Source organism: Lissotriton helveticus, chromosome 4_1, assembly GCF_964261635.1.
Source record: "Lissotriton helveticus chromosome 4_1, aLisHel1.1, whole genome shotgun sequence".
Classification (NCBI taxonomy): Eukaryota; Metazoa; Chordata; class Amphibia; order Caudata; family Salamandridae; genus Lissotriton; species Lissotriton helveticus.
In genome coordinates this window covers 1900205495-1900222945 of record NC_136063.1, presented here as the reverse complement: position 1 = coordinate 1900222945, position 17451 = coordinate 1900205495, and the positions used below count along the sequence as shown (strand labels likewise).

The 17451-nt window shown below is 45.4% G+C and overlaps 1 protein-coding gene across 2 annotated transcripts in view; it reads right to left on the bottom strand.

Annotated features, from left to right (window-relative positions):
- Positions 1 to 17451, bottom strand: part of WDR44 (WD repeat domain 44) — a 543349-nt gene that overhangs the window by 323731 nt on the left and 202167 nt on the right. For both annotated transcript variants that reach the window (XM_078688542.1, XM_078688543.1), the window contains one exon: positions 15448 to 15549. In XM_078688542.1, the coding sequence (XP_078544668.1) occupies positions 15448 to 15549 (102 nt within the window). The remainder of the gene's footprint in view (positions 1 to 15447; positions 15550 to 17451) is intronic.

Sequence of the window (17451 nt, the reverse complement as noted above, 5' to 3'; positions counted from 1 at the left end):
AGTGCAGGTCAAACAAGACTAGTATCCAAAAAGTTTCCTTTATCAAACAAGATGAGTATCCATAAAGTTTTCTTGATCAACGTCAGTGTCACCTGTGCCATAATTAAAGTTAGATGGAGTGCCGGCTAAAGTATTACCTTGGCTCCTATCGGTACGCTCGAGAGCGGTCGAGGAAGAGGACTTTGAGCAGGTTTTTGTATTTTGGAAACGAGGGGATCATTCTGATGTGGGGGGGATGGAGTTCCAGATTTTGGGGGCGATTCCAGCACACGATCTGGCCGCAGTTTTTTGTTTGTGAATTTTCAGCGGGATAAGTAGCTCCTGAGGTTCCTTGACTGGCCGGCCCTTTTGAGTTTGGCGGCCCAGTATTCCGGTTTGCCTGTGTGCAGGGCTTTGTGCGTGAGGCAGGCTGTTCTGAAGCTGGCTCGCAACTCAATTGGGAGCCATTTAAGTTCTCTGAGTGCAGGGGAGATGTGTTCGAATTTCTTAGTTCCGGTGACCATTCTGGCTGCTGCATTAAAGGTTGTTTTCAGGGGGGCGAGGTGGGATTTTGCTGTACCAGTCAGGGCTGCAATCCCATAATCGATTCTGGAGAGCACCAGTACTTGTGGTCCTTGGGCGGGAGGAAGGGTTTTATTTTGTACAGTAATTTCAAATTGAGAAAGGCACTTTTAGAGGATCTTGTAATGTGTTTTTTCATGTCCAGTTTCGGGTCTAGAGTGATACCTAGAGATTTTACCAAATCCGCCAGGGTGAGGTTACCATTGAGGGCGTCAATAATTTTGAGCCATTCTGCAATTTGGGGGTTTTCGTCTTTGTTGGAGATGAGGAGTATTTCCGTTTTCTCTTGATTGAGTTTCAGGTGGTTACTTGAGAGTCAATGTTGTGCCTCTCTGAGCGTGGCGTTGAGTCTCTGGATGTTGTCAATGGAGGTGGTTTCAGATATAACTGCATGTCATCAAAATATAAGTGGAAAGGGATGTTGAATTTCCTGAGTAGAATGGTAAGGGGTTTAATGTAAATGTTGAAAAGCTGGGGGGAGAGCACTGACCCTTGTGAAACACCCCTGTTAAGGGGGTGGAGGTCGAAATCAAAGTTTTAAATTTTTATTCTTTGTGAGTGGTTGAGGAGTAATGAAGAGAACCAATGGAGGACCGTCTCTTCAAGACCAGCTCTTTCTTGTAGAACCTTGATGAGAAGTTTGTGATCGACTGTATCGAATGCAGCAGATAGGTCCAGGAGGATGAGAAGGCAGCATTGGTCCGAGTCAAGTGACTTGTGTAGATCGTCTATGACTGAGGATTGCGGTTTCAGTGCTGCAGCCTTTTCTGAAGCCCGATTGATGGGGATCTAGAAGGTTGATATTGTCCAAGTGTTGGGTCAGCTGAGGAAGTACACATCTTTCCAGGATTTTGGACAGAAGAGATAAGTTCGATACAGGTCTAAAGTTATTCAGATCCTCAGTGTCTAGTCCAAACTTTTTCAGCAGTGGCATGACTTGACCAACTTTGAGGTAATCTGGTACGACTCCTAATCTCAGTGAGCTGTTAATGATCTTGCACCATAGCGGGGCTAGGACGAGCTTCAAGTCCTTGGTCAGATGAGGGGGCAGCTGATCAAGGGCGTGGGATGAGGGTTTAGCGTTGAAGATTAGTTTGACTATCTCTGCTTCCTGAATGGGAATGAAGGAAGACCAGTCTTTTGGGGGGGTTCAAGGAAGCGCTATCGTTGGTTTCAGATGCCTGGATCTCGGTGGAGGGGATGAGATTGGAGCCAAGTGAGAGATCGATCTTGGTGATTTTGTCATTGAAAAAGATGGCGAAGTTGTCACATTGTTCTTTGGAGGCCTGAGTTGAGGAGGTCACTGGCTTAGAGGTTTGTTTACTGATGATATTGAAGAGCTCGTTGAGTCTGTTTTTTGCGTTGTCTAGCGCAGAGCAGAAGAAAGATGTCTTTTTGTTCTTAATGTGTTTTTTGTAAATCCTGCGGGCTGCTTAGAGTTGATCGCCATGGTGGGCGGTGGGATTGTTCCTCCAGATTCTTTCTGAGGCTCTTAGTTATCTTCATTCTTTATTGATGTCAGTGGTGAACCATGATCTGGATGGAATGCTCCTGGATTTTTTTCGTTTCAGGGGTGAAAGATGGTCCAGGGTAAGCGTCATATTAGAGTTGTAGAGAGAGGTGAGTTCAATAGTTGGGAGGTGATCAGTGGTGTTGGGGAGAAGCGACCTTATTCTTTCTTCTAGATCAGGAGTGTGGCCTGGAACAAGAAAGGAGTAGATGATCTTACTCAGCACCCCATCAAATTACTATAATTACAGTGATCTACACTGTCCAGAGTCCCCAAACATACCAGTACACGTGTAAAGTGGTGTAACCGCCTTCTCCTCTTGCAGAGACTGACTGGCTGCTCTGGAGTGCCCAAGCAGAGAACTGCATTGTAGGCCTGGCAGCAGAGACACTTAGGTGTGGCAGGATCTGCACACATGGCAAGGCTGGTGGGCCATCTGGCCAAGAAGGCACAGTGAAACAGCAAAGCCACACATCAGGCAGAGGGAGGGAGGGAGGGAGAAGCAGCAAGGACATAATCCGCATAAATGGGTGGTAAAGGCCTGTGGCCTCCATTGGTGGGCATCATGAACCTATTGGCCCGATATGAAGCCTGTAATTAGACAAAGGGGCCCCACCAAGAAACCACAATGTCCACTCAGTAGTGTACTCCAGAGCAGTGAAAACCTGCAGTGAGTGTGAGCACAGAATGGGCTGCTGGGGCCAGTCTCACCCAAACAATCTGCAGCACAACGAGAAAGGCAGTTTACCCATGAACAGGATTCCCTGGCATTAGTGTACCGAGGGAGCCCCCCCGCTTTGATAGGGGCTTCCATTACTTGAAGTAACTTGATATATTTACAGGGGAGGATGTTGGTGTACAAGGGGCTGGGGTGAGAATCAGGCAAGGCCCTGCAACACAGACACTGCAAGAAAGAGCCTGGAGACTTGGGGCCATGCTGCGAAGACTGTTAGGAGAGCCTAGTTGGGATCTTCTCTGGAATCTATTTAATAGAGCCCTCTCCTTTCCCAGCAATACAGCAGGTGAACAAAGGCAGCCTTGACAGGGCTATGAGGATCTAAAGTAAGAGATGGCAAAAGCATGAACCCTGGAGATGGCAAAAGCATGAATCTTGGATGGGATTGGGGTTCCCCGCTGTCAGCGACCTGGTTACTGCTGAAGTGTGATCCTCCTAGGAGTGCTTGATCGAGGCACTAGAATGGACTGTGGGTTTGAGTCTCTTTAACAAGCCTGAACATGGGACCATGCAGAAAAAGGATCATGGCAGCAAACAGAAGCAGAATGGGTCTAGGTAAAGGACTTTACCAGAAAGCCGAACAAAAAAGATGAAGACATTGAGCCTTAACCAGCTTCCAATAAAACAACCTTTAATGATAAACAAGCTGGGGCACCTGGGATGATTGAAATTACTCCAGACAGCATGCAATACTTCTTGCAGAAAAACAAATCTGAATTATGTACCATCAAGGAAGACTTTAAACCTAGTTTCGATGAAATTAAGGAGTGGTGGGCCTTGACAGGGGCTAGAATCAACAACATCAAGACAACAATGGATACACGCTCAAAGGAATGACATATGTGGTAGGGCAATAAAGCACTTCAAGAACAAAATCTGGAGTTCCAACTGCGACATGAAGATCTGGGAAACAGGTCCGAAACAATATCCGCTTCAGGGGTCTCCAAGATGTGCGAATGATGTGAGAATTTACAGCTATGTCACACCACATTAGAGACCACTGTCACGATGCTCCAATACAACTTGACAGAAAGCATTGAGTGTGTGTAGAAGGAAATCAGCTCGGTTAGACCACTGGACATTCACCTTAATGAATAAAAAGGTTCTCATGGATGAAGGGGGACTGCCGATATTTCAGCAACTGAGGGTAATGAGGCCTATCAGTAACCATCTCTAATTACAAGATATCAACTACCAATAGGACACCCCTTCAGCTTAATATTTAAACGTAAAGAAAAGAAGACAATCATAATATCTACCAGAGAGAAGCAGAAGGTCCTGGGTAGGCCTGATGTGAAGGAAGGAGAACTGTTGATAAAGCACAGTCAGCCTGGTGTCAGATGGCCAGCTCTGGTTGAGAACATAAAGTAGGGGACACTGGAGAAAGAATCAATCACCTGAATAACATTTTGAGCCAGTGTACTGGGACATTTGATGTCTGTCATCTGGACTCTCAGTGACACCCTAGGAACAGATGACACATAGTCAGCCTGATGGTGAAAACGTTTGAGGCTGGCGGAGAACAGGCAGCGAGTTGACACTGGTTTGATGGAGAGAAAACCATAAGGTTATTGTAATTGACCCCACCAATGTTAAAGGGACTGAAACAAGAGAGGAGTTTAGTGTGGGGAAGGAACCTACTAGGGAAATAGGGCTTGGGCGGTTAGATTGCTCTTCACTATAGTTTAATGGAAGTAAATGTTTACTGGTGCTTTTATGGGGTAGACCTCGCCTGGTGGGATAGACAGCTGATACCACTAGGACAGCGAAGGCTAATATCGAGTCCCCCAAAACAAATAAGGAAAACGTATATAAATGTAGCTGAACTTACTTAAGTCAATGGTTTGGCAAAGCAAATAACTGTCCTTAATTTTTCACGAGTCCAATGCAAGATATTCCTAATACATGAGACTCACCTCATCAAAAAATTGCTTTAGCCTCAAATCTAGATGGTTCCCCAGATAAATCTGTGTGGAAGGCTGGAACAGAAAGGAGAACGGGAGAAAGAAGGGAGGAGGGGTTGTATGTTTGGGTAAGGTCTTGTGGGTGACAACAGGAAATAATTGTGACAGTGGTTCTGAGGCTGGGGGAAGTTGTGCAGCTAGACAACTACACCACAACCAATGCCTTTGCCCAAAACACAAGCCAGGAGTCACTCCTGAAATTCCGACAACAGACATTCTTGAGAACTCGGTCATACTCTATCTGGCGAGATAAGAATTTAGTGATGGACGTTCGGTGGGATAGGGTTGCCCTGTGCAGTGGCCAGTCTGGTGCTATGTCTCACTGTTTCAGAGCAAGGTTGGAGAAGATAGGCATCTGAAGAGTGCAATTTCCAGGAGATGGTTTAAAATAAAGATCTGTTATTTCAATGCCAAGATCCTTCAAGGTAAACATGCTCTTTACAAATACTCATGTTAATAGAGGGTATACTACTGAGGCATTGTGGAACACCCTAACAGCAATAGTTAGAGGAAGGTTAATAGGAATAGCAGCTAGGCAAAATAAAGTAAATGCGATACTTGGAAACCTTGGATGCACATCTACAGGAGCTGAAGGATTAACAAGAGGACGGCACCTATGAAAATATGGAGAAAGGTTACAGCAGTTGAGGCTCAGATGACGTTTTTGTGCAATGGAAAAAGCTGAACACACTATTTTATGATCCAAGCAAACACTCTATGGTGAAGGGAACAAGGTAAGAGAACTGTTCACAAATACAGAGCTAGGGCAGTGAGTAACACTGTCAACTTGATACAGGATGACATAGCAATGCAGTGGACAATCAGATTATGAAACAAGCCTTTAGCACCTTCTGTTACAGCCTGGAAAAGAAGTAACATTCTCCCTTTGATAGGGTGCTTTGAAGTTAAGGAAATCTGAAAGGAGCAGAAGACAATGCCAAGCCTACCCAGAGAGAAGACAAACCTGAACTGTGCCATCGCTAAATTAAACACAGGGATAGCACAAGGATTAGAGGAACTCTTAGCCTTGTTCTATAAAACCTAGGCCCATACTACCCTAAACCTAGCCAAAGTAAGTAATTCATTTATGGACATGCATGCACCACACCTAATATAAGATAAATATATCTGATAGTGATCCTAAACATAGGGAAGCATTCAGTGTATAATCTGAAAAAGAATAAGTGCTGGGGCCAAAGGTTTTTCTTTGATGTCCTCCGTCGTGTTGGTTACCGAACATCAAGGCCATCTCTACTTCATTTTACCACCACAATACACTTCCTGCTCCTTCAGCTCACTCTTCAAAGGATTTTTTTCATCCCTGCTTTCTTCCTAAGTCTACTTAGTCTACTGCTCTGGGGTTAAAGACTGATTATCAAAAATAAGCCTCAGTCACCAAAATTAGGATCCATCTCCAACCACTAGCTCAAATTGAGCACTAGGAGCTTCCCGATATGAAAGCAGCCTACAACCTATTCTCCTGCTTAACATAGACACTAAGCTCTGTGTGGATATTTTGGCAGTAAGGACTGACCAATGTTATGAGGCTGATTGACCCAGCTCAATCTGGGTTTGTACATGAAAGAATATGTGCAGCAAAGACCCAAAAAAAAAAAAGAAAATCACACACTTGTTAGATAACATACACAGAACTCCTAAGCAGACATGTTTGCTCTCACTGGACACAGAAATAGTGTATGATCAGGTAAACTGGGCTTTTTGCAACACACTCTTGATTTATTTGAGTTTGGTCTCAACTTCAGTGTCCTGATCTTGGCAGGGTATAAGGCAACGAGAGCTACGTTGGGAGTCAATAGATATTCTTCAGGCTATTTTGAGAGGGGCAAAAGACAGAGGTGTCTTCTGTCACTTCTTCTGCTGGCCCTGCCAGGATTTCCGAGTTCAATGTAAATCTCCTGCTTGGGAGTCTAAATTACTCCTCATTTGCAGGGAGAAAACCAGAAGTAAACTATGGGACGGTCCTCAGGGGTTTCAGGATGGAGATGCATGCCTGCTTGGGGGCTGTGGGGCTGTAATGGCTCAGAAGGATAGATGCGATGAAAAATACTAATGCCAAAATAGTTATAGAAATATCAAACTCTTCAGATAGCCTAAGATGTAGCAGAAATCCTGTACACATCCAGAAAATACTTGATGACTGTACAACTCGGAAATCCCAAATTAGGAAGTGGCTCATATAGATCGTATGAAAGGGGCAGCCTGGGTTCTTCCTGTTTATTAAGGTATAATTGAACCACCCCACTACAATATGTGCTTGAAGTTGGAAAACTGAATTCAAAAATAATTGCAGTGTCATTGATCAGAATGCTGGTAGCCACCTTTGGAAAATTCTGTGGCTGAAGAACAGTCAAATGATTCGAACATCTGTTCAATTTTTCTATCAAGACATATTTTACCAGGGGTGGGGGGGCGTGGCCAACAGTCAATGGAGTAGGAGCCTTTCTCGAGTGGCTACCGCTGGCCGATCCCAGTTTAGTGCCACCCTGCACACAGTGACTCCGGTGAGGTGCCACCTACCCCCTCCACCCACCCACCCCCGCCCAGCCGTCCTGAACACTGGGAACCTGCAGCACCTGACTTTGAGCTGCGGAAAGTAGAGTGATCCGAAACCTGGAGCTGCGAGTTCCTCACGGCCGGGACCCAAAATAGCAGCGCCCTCGAAACGAAGCCTTCCAGAGGAATCCAATTTGGCGAAAGGAAGAGGATGTGAGGCTCGGCGATCCCGCAGAGGTCTACTGCTTCAACTGGACCTCCGGATGAGACAGCGTTGCTGGTGATTGGCTCTAACAGAGCTCCAGCGGGCGACCCTCGAGACGAAATCAGTGGGGGAGGCCACCTGTGCTGAAGGCTGCGAGCAGAAGCCCTGCGGCCTAGGCGGAGAACTGTGTTGACTAGCCTCCTCAGAAGCTGATGCAGAATTGGCAGAGGATCCTCGGGACGCGCACCGTAGGAGAGGCCCTCAGCACTGGGAGCAGTGAGAATACACCAGGCGGACCTTGCAGACAGCTGTGACATCCGGATCCCCCGGCAGCGGTAAACAGCCGGGAGGATCCAGCAGATTCCAGTGGCTAGTAGGCCGAAGAGCATGGCGAGAGAACACTGGCTGAATCCCCGACAAACGGACCGCCCAGAAGCGGATGTAGAGGTAGGTGAGCAGCCGGGGTGCTCTGGTGGATTAAAAAATTCAAAATTTAGCTTTATTCGATTTTTGTGTTAAAAAGATCATAAAAGCACATATCATGACAATCAATTAAAATGTTAAACATTTTTAAAATTACAATCACAATTCATTTCATAATTAAAAAGAATAATTTATATGCTGCTCTGGTGGATTCAGACTAACCGCAAACTAAGGAACGGGGTGAAGAGCACACTGGCTAAAACCCGGCTGGAGGCCATAGTGGGATGGGACACAGTAACCCAGGAAGGCGGACGGCCCATAGTGGGAGGAGCCGATATCGTAAGTGGCAGTGAGGGGGTTGAAGTGGCTATCAAGAACTGAGCCTAAGGATCCCTAAAGGGCATCCCACAGCGCTGATGACAGCGAACCCCGTTGAGAAGCGGAGTGTGTCTCAGGACCCAGCAACAGAATTGGGTTTAAGACGTATTTTAGAGCACACCGTAGGAGAGCGGCGCTCCCACCGAGATTGATGGACTGGGAGGCCGGGAGGTCTCTCATATTCCCCAAAGTGCGAACAGGCACGCTGGTACAGTTGTCAGGCCTTGAATAACCGGGGGCTCCAGACATTCACCTGATCAGAAGGAGGAGGGGGCGGACAAGCAGGGAGCATCCTTCCTTAATAGCACAGCTGGTCAAGCGGGGAACATGTTAAGGATATTGAGACTGGGCGATTGACATTGGGCGCAGCCTGAAATACCGGGGAAGTAGAACCCAGGTGGATAGACAAGACCCTCTTAACGAGATTCCTTGAGGACTGGTGGAGAGCGGATCAGCCCGGAGGAACAATGGGGAAAACGAGCAGGAGAGAGGTCGATCACTGACCCGACGTTCGACAGACACGAAGGACAATTCAGGTACGGGCCCCACTAATGCACTGCAAGAAGATGCACCAGCAGCGCCAACTCTCCAAGACATTCTACAGGCCATAATTGCCTCAAAGCTGTCTGTGGAGAACAAAATAGATACTGTAAGGTAGGAAATGGGTCTCCTACAAGCTGACCATCGCCGGTTGGCCGAGAGAGGGACCACGACGGAAACGTATATTGAGGACCTGAAACCGATCGTAAACACGACTGGAGTGGTGGAAGGCCAAGTGAAGGTAATGACAATGAGTACCAAAGATGTTGAAAATAGGTCCCGCCACAACAATTTGAGACTCATATGCCTACCAGAAAAAAGCGAGGGAAAGGACATGGTGTCCTTTCTGGAGAAATGTTTCAGGGAGGAGGTGGCACCAGTTTGCCTGTCCCAGTACTTTGCACGAGAGAGCACACAGAGTGCCTGCGATGCCCCCTCTGTCTGGAGGACCCCGTGTCAATTGGTGGTCAGTCATCTGTTTTACAAGGACAGAGACCATGTACTTGCACAGACCCATAAGGAGGAGCCCCTGGTGGTGAACAAAAGCACAGTCAGCTCTTTCCCCGACTTCTCTAGGGAGGTCCAACGGCAGAGATCATCTTTCTCGGCAGTCAATAATAAGCTGTGGCAAACGGAGGTCCAGTATGCAATGCTCTTTCCGCCAGACTGAGAATAGTGATCCCCTCCGGTACCCTATTTTTTAGTTCACCGCAAGAGGCATGGGAATGGATTGAGCAACAGGCCAATGGACTTGGCCCTCTGGAACAGCAGAAGAGAGAGGGCACCCATTCACGAGGAGAAAGTGACAAACCTACAGCGGCCCCTTAAAAAAATGAAAAACAGCGGGAACGTGAATAAGCCATGGCGGTAGTGGCATCTTTGAGTGCACCTGGCTCCAGTGGTGCATCGTCTTCTGTAAGAGAGGATCCAAGGCATTTGGACTTGGACCATTGCAACAGCACGATGGAAGGGGCAAGTCAAGACATGTTGGTGGTCACACCCGCCACTGCGGATGAGATTATTTGACTCTCCCCCCGAAAGCCGCAAGTATTAAATAGGGATGAGTGGAAGGGAAGATTCCCACAACTTTTGCAACTGAAGGGGGGGCCACAACTTCAGATCTACCAGGTGCGAGGAGGGCCAGCACTACCTCATATTCTAAAAATGTTAGGTGATATTTTTGAATGTTTGGATGAAGAAGGTATGCTCATTTGGCCTGGTGAAAGGGAGTTTGGGGTGTTACAGGTTCATGTTTATGGGGGTTGCAGATCTCGCAGACCAGACACTGAAAAAGCAGGAGCCTAAACCACGCTCTTGCCTGCAAGTACGAGGCCGCGAGCCCTGGAGTCCTGCCGGCGACAAGATAATCTCATGGAGTGTGATGAACACTATGTCCAAGCGGTATAAAATGTTATCCTTTCTAAAAAAAACAGAAAGTCCATATAGCTCTATTACAGGAGTCCCACCTGGGTGCGAAGGAGGGGTGGCTCTTCGACGTAAATGGTAAAGGTCAATTATATTACACATCGTACTCGCTAGGGGGTCTTGATTTGGGTTAGGGCAGGTGTCCCGTTATAGTGTACTGGGGAAATAATAGACCGAGATGGCTGGTATTTAGCAGTGAAGGACCGACTGGATGGCCGAGATATAGCGATTGTGAGCATATATGGCCCTAACATAGATCCGGAGACGTTCTTGGCTAGGATCACAGGTACTTTAGCGACCTATCGCCCACACTCTGTAATCATCTGAGGCGATTAACTGCATAGCTGACCCCCGGAAGGATCGTTCACACCCACCGTTAAGGGACACCCCAACAAATAGAGTAGCAAAGATATTCACAGACTGGCAGGACAGATGGGGCTTAACAGACTCCTAGAGAAGCCTGAATCCTGTGGGCAGGGACTACTCCTTTTACTCCCCGGCTCATGACCTGCATGTTCGATTAGATACATTCTTATGTTCCCCAGTCATACACACCCAGAGCCAATCCATGGAATACTTAACGCACACTCTGTACGATCACAATTCCGTCCTCCTTTATCTGAGATGGGGACAACTGCGCCAAATAATACCAACATGGCGCCTGAAACCCGAGGCTCTAGAAGACCAGGTATTCCTTGAGGAAGGAAGTTAGAGAGTGCCTTGTGAACTACTTTAATATATAAATACAAAGACGACTAACCCCCGACTGACAGAATGGGACGAATTTAAGCTAGTGCTCAGAGGCAAATGGATGGCGACCTCTATAGGAGTGCAGCGCTCCCATGAAGTTGACCGTGAGTCCGCAGATAGGGCAGTCAGTCAGTCAAAAATAACTTTATTTGGTTTGTCACAACCATAAAGCATATAAAACACATTTCATTTTAAAAGAAACCTTTTCAGTTCATTAAAATTATGCTTAGTTCTTTCATGGCTCCAAGCCTTTAGTTTTTGCCCACTTTTGTAAGTAAGCTTTCTATTGATCTCATGAATTTTACCCCCCTACATATTAAAATATATGATGAGGCGCCCATCCAATTTGTCTCCGCAGATAGGGCACTGCACGCACTAGAAATACAAAGGCCAGGACTTCCGGAGCTGGGACATGCCCTTCTGGATGCCAAGGAGGAAGTGGCCAAACAAACGTAGGGCTGCATAACTATAATTATAAACGGTAAATGGAACGTACACATGCAGAGAGAGCCAGAACTAGATCTCGGCTGGCTTGGTTCGCCAACCCAGACCGGAGAAGCTCTCTGATTCTTGAAATTGGGGATACCGTAGGGTATATAATATACTTACAAGAGGAAATAAATAGGAGATTCCTGGAGCTTTACACTCCCTTATATAGATCCCAGTCAAGACAGGGAGAACACACAATTAGAGAATACCTGTCTGCTATGCCACTCCCCACCTTGGCATCTGAGGAGGCGGATGCATTAGGGGCCCCCCCATAGGTATACAGGAAATAGGAGCTGCAATCAAGGGACTGGCTAAGGGCAAAATGTCCTGAAACGTTTGGGATGCCCAAAGAGCTTTACCCTGCCTATGTTGAAGAATTGGCCCCCAGGCTAATCGGAGTTATACGAGGCGGCTCTAGAGGAGGGCCATCTCCTGAGCTCCATCTGGGAAGCATTGATGGTCCCTCTACTCAAGATATGCAAACCCCCACTGATAGAGAGGCCTACACACCACTATCAATGCTAAATTTAGATTTTAAGGTACTAAGCAAAATTCTAGCTATGAGGCTCCAACCGCTAATGACTGACCTCATACAAGATCAGGCGGGATTCATCCCAGGGCGCAATACGGCTCTTAATATCAGAAGACTCATGGCACTTATGACAAGAGGAAACAAAATGATGGGTGGAGAGGTGGTCTTTGCGGTAGATATGGAGAAGGCTTTTCATGGCAATTTTTATACTGCGTCCTGGATAAAATGGTGTTAGGGCAGGGCTTCTCCAACTGGGTGAGGCTGCTATACATGAGACCAGTGGCGAGGATCAGAACAGGTCGGTCGATATCCGAAAGATGCATAGTTGAGCGAGGGACTCTGCAAGGATGCCCCCTTTCCCCACTGCTGTTTGCTCTTGCCATGGAGCCTTTGGCCGCTCTGGCCCGTTAAGGGGTACGATACCGGGGGGATCCGCATGGGGAATAATCTACATCACATTGCCCCTATGCTGATGATCTCCTGCTCTTCCTCGGGAATGTCGAGGAGTATCTACAGGGGGTGAAGACATTCATGGGGGAGTTCGGAGGGATGTCCGGTTTAAAAATTAACTGGTAAAAATACAAACTGTTTCCACTGACAGAGAGCAGAGCCCCCCTAACTGAGCTAGGAACTCTTAAATGGGAGCCTTGCTGCTTAGAATACTTAGGGGTAAAATATATAATTCCCAAGCGGACATATTTGAGGGTAACTTGCGAATGGCCTGGAGATCTCTAAAGACCAACATGGAATTCGGGAGGGGCCTCCCGCTAGCTTTGCCGGGGAGAGTGGTCCTTCCAACAATGGTGGTGTTACCACGACTGTTCTACTTCTTCACGGTAAGCCTAATATGGATTCCCCTGAAATGGCACACGGACCTACACTCCATTACGATGTCCTTTTTGTGGGGCGCAGGTTGTAGACGGGTAGCTTTGAAAACTATGTAGCAACCAACTATGAAGAGTGGACTAACGGTTCCAGACTTCGAACGATATTATCTAGCTGCTCAATTACAGTAGGTGGGGCAATGGGTGGGAGCCCTCCAGTCACAGATACGGGAGGTAGACCCAATTAGGCCAGGCTTAGAAACGCTATGGAAACTGTTACTAGGTATAAACAGAGCCACAGCTGGGGACTCTGATGCAATGCAATTGATATATGCAATTGATTGAGCCAGGTCTTGGGTAGCTCTGGTCGAGAACTTAAAGAAACCGGAACCAGCATCGGGGAGACATCTCCAGAGATGGGGTCCCCACAGAGAAGCCCAGAACACCAGAGCAGGGGAGGGGAGGATGCAGTACATTATTGATGTAATAATGATTGAATGCAATCCTAGGTCGACACAGGAGGACTGGGGCCCTGGGAACCCAGGCAGAGGGGCTAGAAGCAACTGTATGGTATGTTCATAAAGTCTGGTCTGGCAGGGTTCTGTGAAGAGGTGCGAGGATGGGAGTTGGGAAATTAGGATTGATAAGGGAGATATGTACTAATACTAGAACCACACCGACCCTCCTTCTATTGAATGGACTCAAGAAACTGAAGACTGGACCTAATACGAGGACGATATTGGAAGTGTAATGGAAATGTGATGTTTATTACATGTTTTAGCAGGAACCCCCCAAAAATATGTTTTAAAAAAAGACTGATTTTACCAAAGCAATTTTGGAACTTGGATTTATTATCAGACACTCTGTAATCAACAGGATGTTACATGCAACTGTAAATCCATTAATCTCGCACTGAGAGGTTCTTCCACACCTACTTTGCAGAACTATTTGGAACACCTGGTCTGCAAAAGGCAAGTTAAATGAGTACCGTTCTGAGGAGAGCTATCATTAATTCCACCTCAATAATCTTGTGGCAACACTACACTTCATATTGTACATTCCAATTTCTATGCACTAGACAACATACATCTTCTTTACGTGTCATATTAGATGGATAAAGGAGAGTCACAAGGACATCTCACACAAGAAGGCACCAGTGGTAAGGCAAACCGGCATCTAGTATTAGAGGAATAACCAAATCATTCCCTATTGAATTGTGAGAGTCTTTGCAAAACTCAAGAGGTCTAGTGTTGGTCTAAGAGGTCACTGGGATCTGTGACCATCTAAGGAAGATGTTTGCTTGCCTACTGCTTCCACAAATGTTTGTTTATCATTCGGACAACTTCATATTGTTTCCATTTCTGTAATCTACTACAAACTATTCGGACCGTAGGGTCATCTAAAAATACAGAACACTTCCAATTTATGATGCCTACAAATAAAAAGTGCCTTATAATCTAATGAATCAATTGAAAACAAAGGAAGTATCATGTAAATACTGAGATTGAGTGCAGCAGAATGTTTTTTAATTAGATTCAGTTCTAAATCTGTGTGAATTACGGACCGAACAGCCTCACTCGCCCATCCAAGTAATTTACCAAAAATGAATAATCGATGGTCGTTGAAGCAGGACTTGAAGGGGATACTGCAAAACTTTCTACTTTGATATTTTCAGAACTTGGAGCTTCCTAGGTAGGTGTAAAAGCACACTGCCAATCAAGTTCTAAAACAATTAGATGGATTCAAGACCCACCAAATAAATTACTAATAGTTGAAAAATAGACTGATCAATAGACAGACAGATCTAGAGCATATAACCAGGTGTACAGAGTGCAATATGCCATTTATTACCATTTATGAGTGTGGAAAGGGACAAGGACTCACAAGAGGCGTTGCCTCAGGTGAGTCATAATGGCCTTTCACTCCTTTATCAATGGTATGAAATAACATATATGGAAACTTTATGCCATGATAATATTTCATGAGTACTTGTTTCAACCAAAGATACTTCACCATGACCAGGATGCAAGGAGTTACATTTTGGCGGTAGAATCAAATCACACTGAAGATACCTCATGACTATTAAGAGAGTTGCTTAAATGTGTTATGTGTCATTTAATTGATGGTTATATGCAATCTATTAGCCAGTAAAACTGTTTTTCTCAAGTAAAAGTTACTGTACGGTGGCAATAAACTTGAATCTGACTATGCATTGTAGTAATATTTGTTTGAATGCATGTTTAGTTGTACAGTTGCTCAAAACAAATTAACATGTTAATGGGTCACACATTCATTTTCACGTTATAGCATGTGTGTAATTTTCCAGAGAAAAAAGCACTGACAATAACCATATAAGGCAATTAAAATAGTTGCATGAACAAACAAACTTTAATGGCAATCCCTTATTTTTTCTGTACATTACTTCATCTTGCTTTGATGTGAAGCAGCAGAAAGCCCCTAAAGCAAAACTGATATTTACTTGGATTAAATGCATGCCAGTAGAATTAGTAGCTGTCAATCATTGGCTTTGCCCTTAACTAAGTATTCATTTGCTCTTATATATGTTTGCATTTTGATTGAGAGATTCCTACAATACCTCATCTGTGAGCTCCCTGCCAGAGTTGGATCTCGGTCGCTGTGGTCCAAGCACTCCACTTGGTGGAGATGGTGTCTGACCATCTGCTGCCTTTCCATTTTCCTGAAATATTTGAAGAACATAGCACAAATACATGAGTGCACTATAGCCCAGCCACAGAACATGTCCAATATACAGAATAAGGTAGGAGATGGCATCTGAAAATCTACAAAATGAAGAGTACACATTTTTACACAAATTTGCAGAATCTATTACAAGGCACGACAGATAAACTATATTCATTTATATGCCATATACTTTAAAGCAATATCATTTAAAGCATTTTCAGCCAAAGGTTCCAGCAAAATGTACATGGATGCGACTCCTTCCCAGTCAGTCAGTTCATAAACGCAATTTTGCATCCAAAATATACTATCAAATGAACCCAGTTATCAGCCAGACTGACTGCCATTGCCAAACGTTTGTTTTTATTGCAGCCCAGAACCAACTCAATAAGCTGCAAAGGGTTAACTTAACACTCACAGAACTTACCTAAAATAAAATCATGACTGCTGTATGAAGTACTCATTGGTCACAAGCGAGTCCTTGCAGAATCATGTGGTACTATTCTCTGCTCAATGCAACAACAAAAAGGGGGGGCTGGGAGCCAATAAAGGTCCAGTACCTAGGCTCCTAAAACAACAATGCAATAAACTGGGAAGGTACTGTCCCTGTTAGAAAGAAAAATAAGACAGAGCGGTTAACGAGACACAGGGTTATTTCTTGGTGCCTTCACACATCCCTAGGGATATCATGCTTCATCATCAGGCATGCTCCTCGTTGGGACGGTGCGGCAATGCTCTACAAGCCTCTCGAAGGGTCACTTTAGCGGAGATCTTTTCTTGTCTTGCGGTATGATGAGAGGTATATGTACGAGGGTGTCCTAAATGTGTGGAGTTGAGTGATTGTGCATGCATGAGTGACGGAGAATTATAACTCCCTAATAGATACCAGGATCACTTTTAATGTGGAGGCTATCTTGACAGGATTAGAAACCAGTAAAAAGTGGTCAGAGATACTGGAGGGGTGTAATGTATCTAGGTAGGCTTAAGTCTGTGGGTGTAGTCAGGTTGGGTGTAGCCAGGTCGACACGTTTCGGGCCCTTAAGGCCCAAAAATGATCCACGGTTTAAAAGAAAAGCGGTTCTGTTGGGTCGGACCAATTGCTTTCGGGAACATTCATTCAATGAAAACAAAAAGACTCTCTGATACAAGTCCAACAATTTGAGAAACAAATGCTCAAAAACTTGAAGTCATGTGATCAATCAATTGTATTAAAAGAAATTCCAAAACATTTGGTATCTGAATTGTAATCATTCCTAGATAACATTCAATGCTTATGGTGACTGTCAAGTGCAAGGTGACTTTCAGTGGAGAGTGCTCAGTGAATAGCAAAATATACAATGCAATTTAGGTACAAGTATATACAGATGTCTTCATTGGCCAGACAATGTTTTTGAACCAAGGAATCCTAGAGATCCTATCTGGATCCTGGTCTTTCTGGGCCTATGGAGTTCGTCGACGTTTCGACCCTAGTGCGCCCCGGTTGGTGGTCGCGGCGGGTCTTTATCAAGACGGGAGGAGGACAGTTTGGGGGCCAGGCCGGGCAACTACAGCCTGAAACCGATGTGGCAAAAAAGCCAATTCACTCTTGTGGAAAATTCCTTCAGGACAAACGGAGGTGCTTCGTTCCTCTCGTGTATGGCGCTGAGGATCCACAGCACTTCTTCAGGACCTAAGAAGAGGGGGATTATTACCCTACCCCACACCAAAATGTAATCTGCAAGTGTAGGTATTCCCCAAGAAGAAAATACCTGGTCTAGGGGTTAAAAATGATTGTCCACCTAAAAAAATAAGAAATATTGGGGAGAAACGATAATAAACAAAGGTAAAGCATATAATGTTACATGTGTCATCAGAATCGCTCTTCCAGCATACAATATCATGGTGGTGCCAATGGTAGTCA